This window comes from Rhincodon typus, chromosome 39, assembly GCF_021869965.1.
Source record: "Rhincodon typus isolate 14 chromosome 39, sRhiTyp1.1, whole genome shotgun sequence".
NCBI classification, from domain to species: Eukaryota; Metazoa; Chordata; class Chondrichthyes; order Orectolobiformes; family Rhincodontidae; genus Rhincodon; species Rhincodon typus.
The window spans coordinates 10,534,326-10,556,479 of NC_063370.1; the positions used below are offsets into that span (position 1 = coordinate 10,534,326).

Below are 22,154 nucleotides of genomic sequence, written 5' to 3' on the forward strand. Positions count from 1 at the left end.
GGGCTCAAATTTTTTTTCTCCTCCCCCCAGTGCCAGAAACAGATACATTAACTGCATTCACTTGCTGCAGCTAATCATTTGGAATAGACTGCAGCAACTAAGATAAGTGCAAGAGCTAAAAGCTTTTGGATTTCAAGGCAGGGTATTTGGCAGAGACGTGAATAAAGAACCGGGCAATCTACATTCGAACAAACACTAAATTTACTGAAAGCATTTTTTAAATGAGAAATGTGACATCAACTACACTCGCTAGCATAATATTGCACAAGGTTTTTTTTGGAAAATTCATTCTGGAGATGTGGGCGTCATTAGCAATGTTGATATTTATGGCTTATCCCTAGTTACTGTTGAGTAGGTAACAATGATGGTTTCCTTCTTACAGTTATTGTCTTTTGTGAAGGTATGTCCCTGAGATATTAGAGTAGAGTGTTAGGACTTGGACCTAGCGATGAAGAAGGTACTTAATAATACCTTATCCAAATCAGGGTGGTGAGTGATGTGGTGATGTTTTTTTGTAGACTCACTGACCTTGTCCTTCTCGGAGATTGAGGAGATACTGTGGATAAATCTTTACTAAAAGATGTCGTGTGTCTTGGTAACACCGTACAGCTATGGTGGAGGCAGTGAGTGCCCAAAGTGGTCAATGGGATCTCAATCAAGGCTTGTCATAGAGTTGTATAACAATGAAACAGACCCTTTGATCCAACATGTCTATTGCTGACCAGATATCCTAAATTAATCTAGTCCCATTTGCAAGGATGTGGTCAATATTCCTCTAAACTCTTTCTATTCATATTCCCATCCAGATGCCTTTTTAATGTCATTGTACCAGCCTCTACCACTTCCTCTGGCAGCTCATTCCATGCACGCACCACCCTCTGTGAAAAAGTTGTCCCTTAGGTCCCTTTTGAATCTTTCCCCTCTCACCTTAAACCCATGCCCTCTAGTTTTGGACTCCCCTACTCAGGGGAAAAAGACCTTGACTAGGTCACCCTATCCATGCCCCTCACGATTTTATAACTTCCATAAGGTCACCCCTCAGCCTCTGACACTCCAAGGAAATTAGCCCCAGCCTATTCAGCCTCTCCCCATAGCTCAAACATTCCAACCCTGGCAACATCCTTGTAAATCTTTTCTGAACCCTTTCAAATTTCACAACATCTTTTCTATAGCAAGGAGTCCAAAACTGAACACAGTACTCCATAAGTGGCTTAACCAATGTCAACTTGCTTTGTAGTAGACTGCTGTTGCACCTGGATCTCGACAGTGTTTTCAAACATGTCCTCTTAGCCAGCCACTGAAATACTGAACTAGATAAACCAGAAAAATCCCAGCTTTGATTTCAGTCTGGAAGTTAGGGATAATCGAGCAGAACTCATGCTTTGGAATATGGCTAGTGACTCTGGCTAGAAGGTGAACGGGGTAAAGAAAGAATCTACATTTCTATAGCTTTTCTTCTTTACTATAGGACATTCCAAAACCCTTCCAGCCAATTAAGTTACTTTCACTGTTGCAGTGCAGGAAACGTAGCAGCCAGTTTGTGCATAGCAAGCTCCCATAGATCACATCACAATTAAATTGATCACCCTCACAAGTGTAGGGAAATCCTGCTGCAGTCACCATCACACAGCCTGGCAGCACCTAGTCAGGCCTCACCATCAGTTCAAGACAGGGCAGAAGCAAGAAAATTTATATTCAATTGTGTTCCATCAAGACAGGTACAGTATGGGTTAGATATGCAGAGTAAAGCTCCCTTCTATGGTACTATTGGCATACTTTTTGGTGGTAAGCGGGGATCTGGTGGAAGACCTGATCCTGGTTGATTAAATTTTTGCACTTCTTTCAACATTAACTTTCAAAGCATCTAGATGCACTGTTGTGATCAGCAGGTACCTGACTGAGTTGTGGGACTAGTCAATAGCAATCTTCACCCTGCTCAATTCTCAGAACTGAGCATTTGTTTCCTAAATTATAATAATCTCCATTAATCTCAAACCCCATGGAGGCCAATTATATGCATTCATTCACTCAGGGGGGAATTGAGGAACTTTGTTAAGCCCAAGCAGATATTCATAGCTCATGTTGAAGACAATTTTACATTAAATGCAAAAATTGCCCCTTTTGCAGCTTCACCAGTTTCATAAGACCCACTGCCAAATCTCACCCCTACCATACAGCTGCGTTATCCTAGGCATTATGACTGGGATCCCCTGCAACAGAGTGCCCCAGGCAACATGCACCCTGGGCATCCTGTACCCCAGGGACAGTGAGTGCCCCAGGCAAACTGGTGTGCCGAGGAGAAACATTTCCCCTGCACACCAGGGTAAACCAGCACCTAGGCAGCCTGCACCCTGGCCAAATCAGGGGAGAACAATGCGTCAGGGAACCTGCACCCTCAGGAGAGACAGCACCCAGTCAGCCCGCATTTTGGGGACAGTGAGTGCCCTCGGCAAACTGTACCCTGGAGACAGACAGTGCCCTGAGTAAGCTGCACCCTGCGGTGAGCGGACATCCCAGCTGCCTGTACCCTGGAGACAGTTGACACCATCAGGGTGAAGAGAGAAAACTGGCAAAAGGCTGCTTTTTCTGAAGAAGGGTCTAGGCCCGAAACATCAGCCTTCCTGCTCCTCTGATGCTGCTTGGCCTGCTGTGTTCATCCAGCTCTACACCTTGTAGTCACAAGGCTGCTACTCTGTTGCTGAGATACAGAAAGCAGGAACAGCCATATTGCAAAACAAACACCCTTTAAACCGGACATGAAAGCAGTGATTCTAGGGCTGGCATTTAGACCAGATTTGCCAATGACTGCAAATGGATAAACAAACCAGAATTTTATTTGTTGTAACCACTATTTCTGAGACCTGAACAGAATGAAAGTTGTAGAATTAGATGAAACAAAACTGTAATTCTTAAGCATTAAACTTTATTTTAAAAAAAAGTTACTCCTTCCTGACTCTTATACACTTGCAAAGCATGTATCTGGCTTACAGCGTGTAATGCACTACAGTGCTGAAACAGCTGAGAGTTACTAATTCTCTCAGACCAGCTCAGAATACCCACAGATATTCACAGGATTGACCAACAGTGATCACGGAGGGCTCATGACCATGATACAAGCAGAGAATATTCAACGCTCTCCACCAGAGACTGTCTGTTGGCTTCATTCTGAACTGGAGGGCTCTTGGCTTTCCTGAAAGGTCCTTATCACTTTACTGCTCCCGCCTCTAGTCGCTCATTTTCGAGTATTTCCTGCTCACCGAATCCCTGTAGAATTGGAAGATTTTCTCTGCTGCTTTCTGGCACATTGCAACACACTGTTGGAGCTATGTGAAGAGACAAAGAGCGTTAGCAACATCGTTGAGATTGCCTTCCCCCACTTCCTAACAGGGCTCCAGGCAAAGGGATAGGCCACTGTAAAAACTGAACATTAAGGAAGGCAATAGTACAAATATAAAATATCAGCAGTGATAACAGGCAGCTTGGGATAAATAGAAAACTGTACAGAGCAGAATGGGAAGGCAGGGACTAGCTAAATTACATCTATTATCTGGAATTTACAGCACAGAAATAAGCTGTTCATCACAACACCTCCACACCTGTCCATACCCTATCTCTGACACCATGTCCAGTTCTAAAACTAATATTCCTTATAACTGGCCAAGTACCCCCAAGTTACTGTATGTGGGGCTGTGTGAAAAGATTTGAAGGCCCACATGCTTTAATGAGCGGACTTACTAAATGTAAAAAATTACAAGGAACGTTACCTCCAACTCTCCAAGATCAACGCACACCTCCAATTTTGATCTCTTGCACCTTTCGGACTTTAGATTACCACAGAAAGCCTGTGTCATCAGCTGCCTATTCCCCAAGCACATCTTCCCAAAATCTTGCCAACTCCCTTTCTTAGATTCACATGCTCTTGCACCAAGCTTCTGGGTCACCTCTACATTGCTCAGTGTCTCATGTTGTTGGACAACACTACTGCACAAACAATTAAATGTCTGACAATATTTGAAACAGGTTACAAATACAAGCAATCAGTTGTTGTTGCTGGAGTTAATGCTCTATATGAGCCTTTCCCTACCCTCCATCATCTAGTCCCATTAACCAAACCTTCAATTCATTTCTCCCTCACTTGTACTGAGTTTTAATTTACATGCAGTTATTTGCCTCAAACACTCCACTTTAACTGCCACATTCTGACCATTCTCTTGGTAAATATATTTCTCCAGATCTCTCTATTGAAATGATAAGTGACTATTTTATAACTATGTCCCCTACATTTTGGATTCTCTAGAATTGGAAACAGCTTCTTTACATCTAATTTATCAAACCCATCAAATTATCAAGATCTCTAGAAAAGTCTCCCTTTTGCCTCATGCTTTTTTTGTTAAGAAAATAGGAGAGAGAAGCAACCTGTTCAATATTCCCTGATGGTCATAACTTCAGAGTTTTGGTATCATCCTTTTGCACATTCACCACGAACATGGACACTCAGCTGTGCAGTCAGAGTGCGGTTGACCAACCACGCAAGAGTCTTGCCACTTCAAGTCACACTTCAGACCATCTTTTCTGAGAAAGCGGCTGAAGACTGAGAAAGTTCAGAGGTCAGACAGCAATAAGCCTGCACACTTGTTAATGAAACCACATGCCACATTGGCACAGAACTTGTTCACAGCAGAAGATAGAATGCCACACTGTGTGCAACATTAAGCAGGAGGTGCCCAGAATTCTACCCTGCAGTACTTTACAAACGATCCAGTTTGTGATTTAGCCCACATACTTGTAGATTATTAAAGAGTAATTAGAACTGACAGATACTGGATTCAGAGAGGCTCTCATTGCAAGCATTGAGCGAAGAAAACATCAAGAAGAACTAAAAAGACTATTTGCACAATTATTAAGATAATTATCCTATGGGTGAAGGCAGTGTTGAATCACACAGACCTAGCAAGATGCTAAATGCCATCCATGGCCTGTACCCAGTTGGTCAACATCAGCTAGAGGAGGAAACAAGGTCATGACAAACAGCCTCAGCTAATTTAAGTTTCAGTTGGGGCTCAGTGGGTAGCACGTTCACTTCGGAATCAGATTGGGTTCAAACTGTACTTCAGGGACGGCAGTACATCTCCTAAGGGAACGCTGCATTGTGGGAGGTGCCAATTTATAAATGAGACATTAAAGGGAGGGAGGTTGGGGGTGGGGGTGGGGATGGGGAGGGGGAGATACAGTGAGGAAGAGGAAGAGACAGAAAAGTTTACAATAGTTAACTCTCCCCTCCCCATACCCCACTCCCAAGTGCTTTGTCACTAACCAGGATGGTACAGACCTCCTCGACAACAGGAAAAGTGTTCAATTTGATGTTATATCTCTTTAATTTTTAATTAGGCAATTTATATTCATCAAGAGGTTAGTGGGAAGACTGTAGATGAAAAGAAATAATCAAAGCCCTGTTCTCTAACAGAACTAATTTGCATTAAAGTGCCAATTACAGCACAATCTAATTAACAGATTTTCACCACAAGCTAGTGGCCATACTGACATTAGACTTCAGTGTTCAGTACAAGTGCTCACTTAGATTTTCAATTCCCTTTTAACCCTTCAACCAGGGTGTGCACAATATAATCTACATTGTCAGTGCCCTTTCTACCCCACACTGACACACTGCAACCAACACTGTTCTCACATGGCTTTCTCTGACAATCTATTTACATATTAACATATGAATTGGAGCCTGCACTGCCATTCAACACAATCATGGCTGTTCTGACTTCTTCACATTCTTGCCTATCTCCGATAACTTTGCACCTTTTGCTTACAAAAAAAGTTATCCAGCCCTGCCTTAAAAATATTCAAACACTCTGCTTCCACCACCCTGAGGAACAGAGTTCCATAGACTCTCAACCCTCGGAGAAAAATAAAATCTCCTTATCTCTCGCTTAAATGGGTGACCTCTCATTTTTAATGAGTGACTCCCTAATTCTAGGTTCTCCCACAAGACAAAGCATTCTTTTGACATCCACCCTGTCTAGACCCCCCAAAGATCATAAGACGACTTGCCCATTCCAGGTAAAAACCAAAAGAACTGCGGATGCTGTAAATCAGGAACAAAAACAGAAGTTGCTGGAAAAGCTCAGCAGGTCTGGCAGCATCTGTGAAGGAAAAATTCAGAGTTAACACTTCGGATCCACTGACCCTTCCCCAGAACTTTTATGCTGCCAGACCAGCTGAGCTTTTCCAGCAACTTCTGTTTTTGTTGCCCATTCCAGGTTTTAGTGTAGTAAACCTTCTCTGAACTTTAAATTTACATTCTTCTTTAGGAAAAGCTAATACTGTACACAGTACTCCAGAAGCAACATACAACCTCCCGACTTCTGCATTCAATTTTGTTTGCAATAAATGAAAATATTTTATTCGCTTCCTAAATTACTTGCTGTACCTACACAGGAACTTTTTGCAATTCATGCACTAGACACCCAGATTCCTTTGCCTCTCAAAGCTTTGTAATCTCATACCATTTAAGACCATATGAAATAGAACCAGAAATAGGTCATTCAGTCCCTTGAGCCTGCTCTGCCATTCAATAGGATCATGGCTGATCCGACATTCCTCATATCCACCTTTCTGCATTTTCCCCTAATTCTTGATTCCCCTACTTGTCAAGAATCTATATGAGCCCTAAATATACACATAGACTCTGCTCCCACAGCTCTCTGTGGCAAGGTGATCCAAAGACTCTCAACCTTCCAAGAGAAGAAATTCCTCCTTATCTCAATCTTAAATTGGTGCCCCTTTATTGAGACTATGCTACCAGACTCTCCCATGAGGGGAACATCTCTCAGCATTTACCTTGTCAAGTCCCTTAATAATCCTGTATGTTTCAATGAGATCACCTCTCATTCTTTGAAACTCCAGTGAATGAAGTCCCAACTTGTTTAGCCTTCGCTCAAAAGACAATCAGGGGATCATCTTAGTCTCTCTACTGAACTGTCTTCAATGAAATAACATAGATCTCCAAGTAAGGAAATCAAAGCAGCACAGTGGCTCAGTGGGTAGCACTGCTGCCTTACAGTGCCAGGGACCCGAGTTTGATTCCAGCCTCAGGCGACTGTCTGTGTGGAGTTTGCACATTCTCCTTGTGTCTGCATGGGTTTCCTCCCACAGTCCAAAGATATGCAGGTTACATAGATTGGCCATGCTAAATTGCCCGTAGTATCCAGGAATCTTCAGGCTAGGTAGATTAACCGTGGGAAATGCAGGGCTACGGGGAGGGGAATGGGATGCCCTTCAGGGGGTTGATATGGACTGAAGGGGCCAAATGGCCTGCTTCTCATCTGTAGGGATTCTATGAAAGCTGCTCATAGTACTCCAGATGTGGTCTCACCAGCATCTTGCACAATTGCAGTAAGACCTCCTTATTCTTACATACCAAATCCCTTGAAATAAGGACCAACATTCCATGAGCCTTCCTGATTACCTGCTGTCTGTGTGCTAGTTTTCTATTTTTCGTACACAAGTACCCCAAGTCCCTTTGTGTTACAGCGTTCTGCAGTTTTTCTCACTTTAAATAATAGTGTTCTTTTGTTCTCCCTTCCAAAATGAACTTCACATTTTCCCATATTATACTGTTTGCCAACTTTTTGCCCACCTATTTACCAATGAAAAAATCGCGGTGTAGACTGTTTATATCCCTCTCACAACTTGCCTTTCCACCTACTTTTGTGTCATGTACAAATGTGATTACAGTACATTCCCTTCCTTCGTCCAAGTCACTAATCTATATTGTAAACCATTGCGGCCCGAGCAATGATCTCTGTGGAACCCCACTGATTACAAGTTGTCAACCTGAAAAAGAACCCCTTATCCCCACTCACTGTTTTCTGTCCATTAGCCAACTTTCAATTCATGAGATGCTATTTAAAAAAAAAGTTTCCTTTTTATTCTTATTGCCAAAAACGGAAAATCTGCCATCACCATACTTTCCATTATTTCCCCAGACTCACTTTCTGTAGGACCAATGCTCGCTTTGTTAACTAATTTATAAACATTTATAAAAATTGGCTTTATACTTTTAGTTAGCTTTCTCTCCTATTCTAATTTAATCTTCCTTGTTAATCTTTTGAACACTCTTGGCTTTTGTATATTCAGTCCAATCTCTGACCTCCCACCCACCTCTGTGCAATTATACACTTCCTCTTAAGTTTGATACAAGCTTTAACATTTTTAATTAACCACAGAATGAGTCCTCCTAGGCAATTTCTCTTTCTCGTTGGAATGTAACTATTCTATACATTCTGAAATATCCACCACTGCATCTCTATTGACCAATCCCTTAACCTAGTTCTCAGTTCACTTTAGTTCGTTCAGATCTACTGGCCTCATAATTGCCCCAGTTAACTTTAAAACACCAGTCTTAGATACGCTTGTCTCCTTCAAAATGAATGGAAATCCAATCATATTATGTTCACAGCTACCTTGGAGATATTTTCACTATAGGTTTACTAATTAATCTGACTGCATTACACAATACCAGGTCTAGAGTAGACTCCTCTCTGGCTGACTCTGAAGCTTGACGTTCTAAGAACGATCCTAGAGTCATTCTATGAACTCTTCTAGGCTACATCTGCCCATCTGATTTTTCAGTCTATATGTATATTAAATCTGCTGTGCTGTACCTTTCTAACAAGTTCCCATGATTTCTTCTTTTATACTTTAGTTACTATTAGGGAGTCTGTACACCACTCCCACAAGAGATTTCTTGCCTTTATCATTTCTCATCACCCAAATTGCTTCTACATCCTTGTTTCCTGAATGTGGATCATGCCTCTCTATCATGTTAATGCCATCATTAATTAAACAGAACCACCCCTCCACCTTCTCCTAGCTTCTTGTCCTTTCTAAATGATGTGCTCTTCAATATTCAGGTTCCATCGTGCAGTTATTTCACTTCGTGACAGCTACTGAAATTTGGTGACAATCCGGTTCTGAGCCACAGAAAGCTGGGTGAGAGGACCAAGTTTGATCTCTTTCCCACTGAATTCAATCCTGTGGCGCATGCTGATCTGTCAACCCTGGTCACTATGGTAACCAGATTGCTTGCACTGGTCTATGTTTCCTGGGCTACAATACCTGATAACCCACACACTCAGAAAAAAACCTCAGACAAGGCTTACTCTTGATCAGTACCCAGCACACCTTACTGGTGAGTGTCCGCATATGTCCCTGGAGTGCAGAGTGGAGCACAACTACAATGCTGCCAAGGTAGACTGTGACACTTCCAAGGAGGAGACATTAAGAATTAGCATGGGAGAAGCAGAGGAAGGTGTCCGATGCCCATTCAAATTGTAAAGCTGAAAGACATGGTTGAGAGAGAAAAGGGGAAAACATGGAGATTTAGCCTCGCTCTCAAAACTAGATCTCTCCTGTGGCTGCTCATATAGCATCGCCTGGAACAGAGTGGTGTTTAATCTGGTCTGTCATTTAATCTGTAGTTCCAGCATGTACCCGAGGGCAAATATTCAAAAGACATAGTTATGTCTTCAACTCCCAAAGAGGGCTTTGGTCTCATTCCCAAACTGTCTTCAGTGGGGAATAAAAGAAATAAATAAGGTTAGAAGAGGTAAGGGTGGGAAGAGATTCGTGTGAAGCAAAAAATAACAATATGGACACGTTTGGCTAATGGCTTATTCCTGTACCGTACCTTCTATGTAAGTCTTCATATAATGGATCAAAGTTTCCACAGATGAAAGTTTTTTAAAAAAACATCGAGATATTACTAGATAGTAAGGATCTAAAGGCATTCAAAATCTTAAGCAGAAAGTTTCAGAATTTGGGCTCTGCAACAATTAAGGAATGGTAATAAAAGTCTAAATTGGGTTAATATATTATTTGGAGGTGGTGGTGTTTCCATATGCCTGTCCTTCCAGACGGAGGAGGTTGTGGATTTGGGAGTGTACTGCTGCTGAAGATGCACTTGTGAGATGTTTCTTTGCAGCTTGTAGAGCATACGCAGTGAAACCGAGGTGTGTGGGTGGTGGAGACAGTCACGGTTAAAGGTGGTAGACAGCATTTCAACAAGTCAGCTGTTTTGTTCTCGATGGTGCCCAACTTCTTGAGTGTTGGGAAGCTGCCCTCTCTAGTCATGGCTGGATGCACTTTTGAAAAGCACGAGATGGTAGCCTACTTATCGCCAGATCTCAGACCTGGAGGACACTGCTGAGATTGTCAGTTCCTCTTAACTTCTTGTTGTCTGACTTGCTGTAGTTGCCAAAACTTGTGCTATATTCTAGATCATTGAAGTTGATGTCAGTGTGTCTAGGTACAGCCTGAAGTGCTACAGATAAACTAACACAACATCCATGCCAGTCATTGAATATGAAATATATACAGTCCTGCCCCTTTATTACATGGAGCAATAACCCTCTTGTATCATGTCTACGGCCATTCAGCCATGATAGGAAAGTGTAGCTGGCATCAGGATATGACAGAACCCTGTGGAAAGAAACGAAGGCTGTGAGAGATTTTTTTGTTTTAAAAAAACATACCTCTTCAACAGAGTATGACCCTTTTGTGGATGACATCAGCAATTGCTTCTTGACACTGTCAATGGAGAATGTCAGAACAGCAGCAGCCTCCTGAAACCAACATGCAATTATACAAGGAGTTTTCAGCACAGTATAGCTAGTAGCAGGTTCGTATAGGATTAACAACATTCAATAATGCTGGTCAAACTGACTCCTCTACATGTAAACCTTTCTCACTGGTGGAACAATGGCAGCTTGGTTCAGTTGGCAGCAATGTTGCCCAAATCAGAGGTTATGGGTTTGGATACCACCAGTGCTCCCTCTAACCTGAGCAGGTGCACAGTTGCGCAGAACTCATTGTGCAATACAATACGTTATGCCAGGCACAATCAATGCTTCCTACAAGATACACACATGCACAACCATGCAACAATGTTAAAGGGACAATGCAGTGCAACAAATAGGCCACACAAAGGAAAATTGATGGTACCTAAAGTTGCCTCTAAGCTGCACTCTTGCACAACCACAGAACAATGAAAGGTACAGAGCAGACACTGTGTATATGGATGTGCTCAATCATAGAGGAAAAATTCAAGGCATCACACATTTGTATGCATGGCATGCTCATTGCAAAAAAAATGAGGTGGGAGGGGAGATGTGTGTCAATGAGCACACGGATCTAAGCCAGCAAGTTAACTGACACTTAAATGTGGTACTGAGGGAGTGCCTGCTGTCAGGAGGTAGCATATTTCAGATTAAAACTAGGTTCCAAAGACCACGTGGCATGAACTGAACGTCAGAGGACCATTCAGCCTAGTGTTTCTCCTTCAGTCCAAGTCTCGAGAAACAGACGGCCTGGCCACTCATCTAGTTCCAGATTGCGGGGCCTAGCCGTGTGCAAACTGTGTTTGCTACATTACAAAAGGAATTCATTCATTATAAAAGCACTTTGTGATGCCCCGAGGTGGTGATATAAATGCAAATTCCTAAATGCAATGCATTTTCCAGTGCTTCAAGGGAGATATTTTTAATTTAATCAGGCGCATTGCCTGCTGAGATCTTACTGCCCTGGTGTTCCACACCACTAACCTTCTCCATCTTCGTCGTTGGATCTAAAAGGATGTCTCCATTGGAGTCAATCACACATGTGACGCCACAGAAAACACTTTTCATCGGCAGCCCAGCGTCCATTAAAGCCATGCAGGCTGCATTCAGACAGCAAGATAGTAGCTATTCCAGTCAGTTAAGGGTCTCTTTGGTGATGGAAACTTTAAAACAAAAGTTCATGCAACACAGACTAGCAAACCATGGGGATAGGGGAGTAAAACCATTTCCAGCATATGCGAACAGAGTCATAGAGATGTACAGCACAGAAACAGCCCCTCAGTCCAACTCATTCGTGCAGACCAGATATCCTAAATTAATCTGCCAGCATTTGGCCCATATTCATCTAAACCCTTCTTATTCATGTACCCATCCAGATACCTTTTAAAATGTTATAATTGTACCAGCCTCCACCACTTCCTCTGGCAGCTCATTCCATACATGCACCACCCTCTGCATGAAAAAGTTGCCCCTCAGGCTTTTTTAAATCTTTTCCTTCTCACTTTAAACTTGTGCCCCGAGTTTTGGACTCCCCAACGCTGGGGAAAAGACCTTGGGAATTCACCTTATCCATGCCCCTCATGATTTTATAAATCTCTAGAACGTCACTCCACAGCCTCCAACACTCCAAGGAAAATAGCCCCAGCCTATTTGGCCTCTCCCTTTAGTTCAAACCCTACAACCCAGCAACATCCTTGTTGAGAATGGTTAAGCACTGTAAACCATTTTTACTTTATGTATCCTTTCCACCTTGCTCCACTGAAACCGGGCCATGGAAAACGTTTGTCACCTTTCTCACATGTCAAATGTAGCAAGCTGCAAAATTAAAGCTGTGCTGAAGCGCCAGCCATGTTTCAACGGTCAGCATGTTCCCACCGCCACACTATAAAGTTGTGGATTCAGACAAGAGCCCATGGTGAAAATCCAGTGCTGTGAGGTAGCACGGCCCTGTCCGAGGGGCATTCAGACAAGATGCCAAAACCAAGGTCCTCTCTGTCATAAAAGACTCTATCACACTATTTTGAAGGAAAAAGGACTTCTCTCTGGTCCCCTCAATTGGCATCAATAAAAGAGGTTACCTAGTTATCACAATTTCTACCCAAACCAGTTGCGTTAACAGCAAGTAGCATTTCAAAAATTGGCCTGAAGTCATGAAAAGTGCTATATAAATATATGTTCTATTTTTGTTCAGATACTTTGTTTGCTTCAACTTGAAACTTTTGCCCCACAAAAACAACGCTGTCATGTCATGTCATAGAATCCTTACTGTGTGGAAACGGGCCATTCAGCCCAAAAAGTCCACACCGACTCTCCAAACAACATCCCACCCAGACTCACCCCCCAACCCTATTCTTGTATTTCCATGGCTAATCCACCTAACTTGCACGTCTTTGGACCACGGAGGAAACCAGAGCACCCGGAGGAAACTCACACAGACATGGGGAGAATGTGCAAACTCCACATAAACAGTCGGCCAAGGCTGGAATTCTGGAATTGAACCCTGGTCCGTCGTGCTGTGAGACAGCTGTGCCAGCCACTGTGCCACCCCAACCCCCAAAAATAAAGAAAAATGTCAAAAGTATGCAATTGCTTGGACTGCAATTCAACTCCAGTGGTCAAACCTTAATGCAGAATCAACAAGGAAATTACCTGTTGCAATGCCTCTCAGTGATGCTGTGACACAGTTGCTCACAGTGATGTTAGGGACATAAAAGCCAATTTGTGCACAGCTTCTCACAAAGAGTGAAGTGATATGACCAGATAACCTATCCTGTAACTCAGCTCACCTCCAAATTAATGCCATATCACATCTACCTGACAGGCCTCGACTGATTGCCCTCTCCAAAAAGATGGCACCTCCAACTCACTATTGCCTTGATTTTTTGAGCTCACATCCTGAACTGGAACTTGAACTTAAGACTTACCTTCTGACTCAGAGGCAGGAGTGCTACTCACCCAGCCATAGCTGATTGGATTAACAATTGTTACCAACAGCCAATTGCAAGCTGATTGGTGAAGATTGAAACTAGACTCTAATACTTACCTTCCTGATTGCCTTATTCACAGAGTGCAGCATTACACCTGCTTCTTACACAAATCCACGCACTGTCCCAGCAGTCTCACTTTACGAGTGCACTAAGTACCCAATGCCTTTCACCTCTGTATCTTAACAAAATAATTAACATGTTATTAACAGGAACTAGTGGCTCTGGTTGATAACCTGTTTCACTGCTTGAGGGAACAATGCCCACATTTCGAGCTTCTCAAACAGTGATCTAGCTGTGTTAATCTCGTTGACAGCCTAAGTGTATCCATTATCCTCAAGCGACCTCAGTTCAAACCCTCCCAAGAAGCCCACACCACAGCTGGAAGTTACATCTCCTCATCTGCAACTGGCACTTAATGCTATGTTTCTGTCAGGTTCCGGAGCTCTTAGCTTCTCGTGAGCACCATTGCCAAGGCACACAGTGAAGTATAGGATGCTTCTATACAGCAATACTGTACTTAATCAGCATCAAATATTGGCAGAGGCAAAATGAGCTTTGGTAATGAGTTAGCATCCTTTATTCTTCACAGTCTATGAACTCTATCCAAAAATTATTTACCCATCACCTGACCTTCACTGGAATTAGAATTCTCACTTTGGTGTTGAAAATCCTTGCCCTTCCCAGCTCTACAACACTCATTTCTGTTATTCTCTAATTTTTGGCCTAGTGTGCATCCCTCATTTCCTTTGCCCACTAGAAGTTTAGCTGCCTAAAGCTCTAAATGCTGGAATTCCATCCTTACACCTCTCTACTTCTGTCCTAATGCATAATTTTTGAAAAATTCTTTCACGGGATGTGGATATTCCTGACTGGGCCAGCATTCAATTGCCCTGCCAAAGGTGGTGGTGAGCTGCCTTCTTAAACCGCTGCAGTCTGGGAGATTAGGAACACCCACGCTGCTGTTAGAAACAGAGTTCCACGATGGTGATCCAGGGATAGTGGAGGAACAGTGATATCTTTCAAAGTCAGGACGGTCAGTAGCTTGGAGGGGAACTTGCATGTGGCACTGTTCTCTTGTATCTGCTGCCCTTGTCCTTCTAAATTGTACAGGTCACAGGTTTGAAAAGTGCCGTCAAAAGGAGTTTTGGTCAGTTGCTGCAGTGTGTCTTGTAGATGGTACACATTGCTGCCACTGTGTCTCAATGGTGGAGGCAGTGCATGTTTAAGGTTGTGCACAGGGTGAAAGTAGGACGCTTTGTCCTTGTTGGTGTGGAGTTTCTCGAGGCTTGCTCAAGTTGCATTCAACTAGACGAGCAGTGCAGTCAGTTGCACTCCTGACTTCTGCCTTCTAGACAGTGCTCAGGCTTTGGAGAGACAGTAGGTGAGTTACACACCACAGAATTCCTAGAGTCTAACCTGTTCTCGTAGTCGCAGTATACATATGGCTGGTCCCATTCAGTTTCTGGTAAATGTTTAACCTTGGATGTTGCTAATGGGGGATTCAGGGATGTCAATGCGAGTGAATGTTGAGGGGAGGTGGTTAGATTATCTCATGCCATGTCAAGCCTTAACTAACAGCACTTATCAAGTGTCTTCTAACATTAAAAGCACTACAAAAATCCAAGTCGTTGTTGCTTACGCAGTGTTTGTACCTTCCAAGCTGCCATGGGTGCTTGGAACAGGAGTGATTTAGTAAACAGGTTACAAGCTCTTTGAAATCATTGGTTTTCTTCAGGTTTTTAAAAAAAAATTTCAAAAATTTAAGAAAAAAACTGAATCCTGAAACATTTGCTACAAACTGTTTAAAAATAAATGAGATTATTTAAAGCAGATAATAGTATCAGGAATAAAAAGCACTTACACCTCCTTCTTCAATGAGTCACTAGCTACCAAAGTGGAACGGCAGGTGAATCATAATTTCTGGCCTCTTTCACTGATAGGGAACTAAAATAAAGTTTATATTTTCCACCATAAACAAAATATGAACAGGCTCTCCTGCACTTGGTGCAAGCAATCGCCACACTGCTCGAGCTCCTTCAGCTCCTGGAGGAGGCAGCTGACATCCTGCAAATGTGCAAATAAACAGGTAGGTTAAAACTGCACTGATTGGGTAATCGCATGTTGAAGGGCAATTATTGATAAGAATATAGGTTTGTGTGGCGATGGTGGAGGAAGACACCTCCAATCCACATTGAAATAGCAGCCATCGGATGTTTTGCACCCCCCTGGGGGCTGACAGGGACTTTATTTTAAGTGTCAATTGAATTACATTCAACAGGACAGCACAGTGCCTGCCAGGTTTATGATGCTCAAGTCACTATAGCGGGCCCAAAACTCTATTTTGTGACTTAGAGATAGATGCCAGTGTCACGCACTGAGCCATAGTTCAAAGGTTTAGTGTACCATTAGGGTGCTCCCCAGTGTACTGGTGAATGTTAAATGGGATGTCATTGGCATAGAGGTGTTATCACTAGAGTATTAATCTAGATATGCAGGTAATGTTCTGGAGATCTGGATTCAAATCCAACTATGGCAGACAGTGAAATTTGAATTCAATAAAAACATCTGGAATTAAGAGTGTAATGATGATCATGAAACCATTGTTGATTGGCAAAATCCATCTGGTTTCACTCATGTCCTTTAGGAAGTAAACTGCCATCCTCACCTGATCTGGCCTACATGTGACTTCAGACCCACGGCAATGTGGTTGATGCTTAACTGCCCCCAGACAATTAGATATTGCCAGTGATACCCACATCATGTGAATGAATTTTTAAAAATTCATCCCTCAACCAACATTACCAAAAGGTGATGATTGTGGATGTTTCTTGCCAGGTGTAACCTGGCTGTTATGCATCCTACATAAGTGACAACACTTCAAAAAAAGTTTTTCATTGACTAGGAAGCACTTTGGGTTACTCTGAGGACAGGGACTGTTTAAATGTGATGACAGACATTTGCAGTTGGATACTGACAGGCTGGCTAAACCATCACTGAAATCAGGATACAGATCCAGAGTCATGTATGACTTGCAGCACAACTGTGATGGAAGAGCGTGGATGGAGAGCAGTCAGGATGGTGGCTTCGCATGTGTTTCGAATCATCTGTTCCTTGCTCTTCTCAGAGACACCTTTCAAAAAAGTAGAGAAAAAGGCTTGAGCGAGTGGGGCACTTGCAAAGACACCTGAAATGATCAGTAAAATCAAACTACTGCAGACTACAGTCCGAAACACAACAATATGATGGCAAACACATTTCTTTCAGGACACCTTTAAGATGCAGCTTGTTCCCAGAGTATAAAGGTCAACTTTGTCCAGAACTTGAATCGTAATTTTGTGACATCAACAACAATCCAGTGGTTGTACAGCACAGTAGCACCATCTTTTAAAAACACATTCCTCTATGAAGGACTCCTTCCCCCACACGAAAAAAAAACTGATGCACTCTCTGGGGCCTGCAATGTTTTTTTTTTCTAGATTAGAAAGAACCTTCACCAATTGACATTTTGAAGCATTTTTATGCAGTGCATGTTTAAAATTAGGGCGGCTCAGTGGCTAGCACTGCTGCCTCACAACACCAGGGACCTGGGTTCGATTCCACCCTCAGGCGACTGTCTGTGTGGAGTTTGCACATTCTCCCTGTGTCTGTGTGGGTTTCCTCTCACAATCCAAAGATGCGCAGGTTAGGTGGATTGGCCATGCTTAAATTGCCTGTAGTGTTCAGGGATATGTAGACTGGGGTCATGGGTCTGGGTGGGATGCTCCGAGTGTCAGTGTGAATTTGTTGGGCCGAAGGGCCTGTTTCCACACAGTAGTGATTCTATGATTCTATGAAAATCTAGAATGCAATGGCATGGTGAAAACAAATTCAATTCAAAGGGTATTGGATAAGGATCTGCAGAGAATAAACTTTACAGGGTAGAGGCAGAAAGGTACAAGCTCCTGCAGAGCCAGCATGGACCACCTGAAAGATCAAATGGCCTCATTCTGTGCAACATTCATTCTATGATGATCTTATTTGGCTCCATTCATCAAAACATTCTGCACCCTCAATGTGCTACCTCCAGTGATTGGGCTGAGAGGCCCAATATCCAACTTGATATTGAAGTATCTCACTTGCATTTGTGCAACACTGCCAGCACGAGTACTTCATCCCATCACCCTAGTGCTGCTACACCCTTCATATTTAAACACTGAAGATAATTCAAGAAGATACTCCCTTGTTTCAGCACATTCAGTGCTGGACTAAATAAAGTCACCATAGTCTTATCAGAACATAGGGGTACTCTCTCATTACAGAGACACAATTCTGATAGGGTTAGGGTTAGGAGAGGGGAGGGGTCAAGAAGGAAAAGGTAACCTCAGAGATGGTGGAATTGAATCCTGGCCGTTAGCATTACTTCGTACTGCACACCAGCCTGTGATAGACTAAATTTAATTTTCTCTCTGTACACGAACAGCAGGTCTAGGGAACAAGGCAAACCCTTGGGCTAAACTCTTATAAAAGAAGTTAACAGCTCAAGGCAAGGGTTGAGAAGAATCAAAGCTGCTGCCTCAGTAAAACATGCAAACCACGCATTACACAAGCAGTGATATTATAGAAGTATAGAGCCAGGTTTCTTTTAACATTGGTTCGACAGAGGCTCAGAAGCAATGCAGCTACATGGACATGGCTGGGAACAGGTCACTGCAGGATGTGTGCTGTTCTCTCTGACATCAGTGTGTTCTATGAGGTGGTCAGAGTCTGGGAACCTGTGTTGTGTTATTCGCATATCATTCAGTATTAATGGGAGACTAAATCAGTCACTGGAATGATGCTTATTATAATAAGCACTCATGCATGAATCGTAATCAGAGTTGTTATCAGCAGACTAACAATTTTGTTGCACTAGTCACTGCTAAGAAATTCTCTGATAACCAAGCTTTTGTTGCTGTTAACCCACCCCTGGACTCCCAGGTTCCATGCTTTGTGACCTTTAATTTGAAAAAGTTCCACAAGTCCTTTGTACCCTGCACTATGTCAACTGGGCATTCCACACACCAATCCACTGACTCTTAATTCACTGAGCTTCCACTTTTCCCCCTTGACAAAAAACACACAATGTCTTGAAAAATTCTTGCCATTTAAGCATGTCTGTTTGGGATCATTCCCCATTTCCACAGTCAGTTCTTTTCCATAAGTCCGCTGACTTCAAATCTCGTGTATCTCTTCCAGCCATCTGCAGTTTCAGTCCCCCCTCACCTGAACAAACTCCCTAATTCCTGCCCCCTTGTTGTTTCCCTTTAAAACCTCTCCAACACAATTTTTACTTTGAAATTTGTTTTATGGTCAGCTCCCTTAATTATTCAGTGGCCCCTGCTACCAATTAATTATATCAAACTCTGTCCACAAGTGAAACTTCTTGTTGTGCACCAAGAAAAATCCTTTAAAATCCACTCTGACCAGCACTGAAATGCTACCAGTGAACCTCAGGCTTGGGGAGCCCTCTACTGCTGGTGTTTGTGGGCACTCAATGATCTCTAGCAGGAGTTGAATTAAAATATAGTAATCTTATCACCACAGAGCTATTACCAACTCAGAAATGGTCTAAGAGAACGCCAATGTATTTAGAATACAAAAAAAAAGACAACATGCCTTAGATTTCTCATGGAACCGGATTCCAATTAGGTGAAAATTGTCTGTCAAAGACCATGGCAAACCAACCAATTCCCAAAAAACAAAGTACCCATGTAACAACCTCCAACCTCTCACCTTGCAACAACTTGACACACCTCATCAATTCTCCACAATCTTATGGAGCTCTCTCTGGAGTTCCAAAGTATTACAAGTGCTCTCATTGAATAATATAAAACTCTACAACAGTGCCAGCACTATCTAACTGCCTGTTAGGGTGGACGTAAAAGACTTAGTGGCACTGCTTTGAGCATTCAAAGGAGTAATACCTGATGGTCTGGCCAGTGTCTACCCTCAAGCAGCATCTGGTCATTGTGACATTCTTTACTGCATTCATTACTCTTAAAAAAAAAAGGCGGAATATGGGTGTTCGTCTGTGATGCCAACACGAACAAAAGTAGAAGGCAAGGGTGCTGCCATTTCAAAAAGTGTTGAAGAGGTCTCTTAACTCAGAGGGTTGAGTCTTTGGAATTCTCTAACCTAGAGGTTTGCGGATGCTCATCATTGGGTATATATTCAAGTTCAAACTGATATGGATTCTAAAAGAATCAAGGGAAATGAGGATCTAGCAGGAAAACAGATTTGAGTTCAAGCATCAGCCATCATTTTATTGAATGGTGGGACAAGCTCAAAGGACTGCAAAGCCTCTGATTTCTTACATTCTTAACCTTATATATGCTTCCTCCATCATTCAGATACCCCAGCATCTTTGTTCATCCCCAGAATCCTCACACAAACTCCCGTAACTGCCAACATTTCAACACTCTCATCCCTCATGCAACTCCACAGAGTTTTCATCCAGGAACTTCACAAACTCTTTTCCACAACAAGGATCTGAAACTCATCACTTACTTGGCAATCCAACTTTTGGCTTTAGGAGGACATCTAGCGTGGCCTTGTCAAAGATCTCTTTGCTGACTTTTACCTCTGCTGGTCCATACACTGCAGCCAGGACTGTCGTGTCCCCTGAAGTTTACAAAGAAAACATCCAAAAGGTTGTAAACATAGGTTGACATTGCTTAGTGGGAGCATTGCAACAAAGGATCAATGTGACTTTATAGACACAGTTGCTCTTCACAAGTAAGAAAACTGGCAGAATTTTTAATTAGAAAAAAGTTAGTTCCACTTTTTAAATCAAACCACTGAGGCATTTACAAGATTTAAAACAGACTGATGTTTAAATAGCTTTGCACCTTTCATGACCAAAGGGCACCATAAAGCACTTTAGTTATTTTTGATGTGCAGCAACTGTTATGACTTATTGACCAGGGAGACTTTGAGGGAGTTTGACAGGGTGGATGCCAAGAGGATCTTTCTCTTCCAGGGAGAATGGAGAACAAAGATCTCTCATTTAAGATGGAGACGAGGATGAATTTCTTTTTCAGAATTCCCTCCCCAGAGAGCAGTCACAGCTGGGTCATTGAATACATTCAAGTTGGAGTTAGACAGATGTTTGTTTGACAAGGGACTTAAGGGAGATGAGTAGGAAAATGGAGGTTAGGTCCACCAGATCAGTCATGGCCTTATGGACTGGCAGAGCAGGGGTTCATGAGCTAAATGGCTTACTCCTGCTCCTAAATTTTATGTTAAAACATGACAGTGATAAATTGTGCATAGCTCCCACAAACAGCAATGTAATAACAACTAGATCATCCAATTGAGACAAATGGTGCACAAGATAGTAGGCAAAATGGTCTTCAATCATAGGTTCTGCTTTAGTTGTGTTGGCGTCCCAGTCTAATGTATTTCTACGGGTGGTGTTACTGAAACCAAGGATGACATTCCAAGATGGTCTCCGGAAGCTGGAATCGAACTTGTGTCCCTGGCGCTTTGAAGCAACATGCTACTACTCTCAACATGAGCTGGTTGGGCCAAATGGACTGTGTTCACATTGCCTGCAAGTCACGATGGGCCAAAAGGCCTTCCGGCTGTAATGATTCTATGATTACATGAGATTAATAAAGGGCTATGAGCACAGCCAAACAGTGATATTGGCTGTGGATAATACAGTGCTGTGGGGAAGAGAGTCGCGCAGTAAATATGACCAGTGTATGGGACTGATGCAGAGCTATTGAAAGAGTGTGAAACTGTGAGACTATTTTGAAATTGACACAGGGCTGTGGGGAATGGATAAAAGATGCAAGGAGCAGTGGAGTTAGTTTAGGATTTATGCAGAACTTTAGGAGAAATAAATATTCGTAAGGGAAGATAGACTGGCATTGAACGAGTCCTCAGAAGATTACATAGTTGACTCTGGTGTATCGGGGTGGGGGGGGGTGGTGTGGAGATTATCTGACGAGGAGTGGTTGAGTAGGCTGGGCTCGTACTCATTGGAGTTTAGAAGAATGAGAGGAGAACTTATTGAAATATCAGAAACGTGGGAGAATGAGAATTAAGTAATTTGAGTGGAAATGCAAGTCTGAGAGTCGGTCAGAAGAGAGACGATAACGTTGTGACTCCAGAAGATAAATTATAATTTTTTTGTTGCTCTAAATGAGCTCCCCATCTATAATCTCCAGAATCCCGACTCCCACACCACCCTCCTCCTACCTGCCTTCCCACTGTCAGTGTCCCACATTACAATAAGACTTGGGTAGGCGGGGGCAGAGTAGGGTTTGAAAGAGTCTTCCCAAAGTAAAGGGCTAACACCTACCTTGAGTGAAACAGGCCGAGCCATCGGGCCTGGATAGGAGACTGTGTTCACTGCCGAAAGGCCGCAGTTGCTGCTGACTCTCAGCACCTACCTCCATACCGAACAGCACCAACTGTCAAGCCCCCATTGTTAACTGACAGTGATCTTCACCAATCAGAAACCAGTACATCACAACATTAACCAATCAAAATCAAGATTAGGTGGGACCGCCAG

General features: G+C 42.8%; 1 protein-coding gene across 1 annotated transcript; it reads right to left on the reverse strand.

Annotated features, from left to right (window-relative positions):
• Window positions 1-2,906: 2,906 nt before the first annotated feature.
• On the reverse strand, window positions 2,907-22,080 carry exosc5 (exosome component 5). The gene is made up of 6 exons (XM_020535119.2): window positions 21,942-22,080; window positions 20,141-20,254; window positions 16,624-16,745; window positions 11,613-11,753; window positions 10,545-10,634; window positions 2,907-3,323 (listed from the first exon to the last, which is right to left on the reverse strand). The coding sequence occupies exons 1-6, from the start codon at window positions 22,036-22,038 to the stop codon at window positions 3,225-3,227; spliced, it is 663 nt and encodes a 220-aa protein (XP_020390708.1). The 5' UTR covers window positions 22,039-22,080; the 3' UTR covers window positions 2,907-3,224.
• Window positions 22,081-22,154: the final 74 nt, after the last annotated feature.

Excerpts from the sequence above, each read along its gene's own strand:
- exosc5 (XM_020535119.2), bottom strand. The coding sequence starts at position 22,038 with ATGGAGGTAGGTGCTGAGAGTCAGCAGCAACTGCGGCCTTTCGGCAGT. Across the intron at positions 11,754-16,623 it reads TCATACATGACTCTGGATCT|CTACTATCTTGCTGTCTGAA; the intron begins GTATCCTGATTT and ends TGACTGGAATAG. Across the intron at positions 3,324-10,544 it reads GGTCATACTCTGTTGAAGAG|CTCCAACAGTGTGTTGCAAT; the intron begins GTATGTTTTTTT and ends CTCTTCACATAG.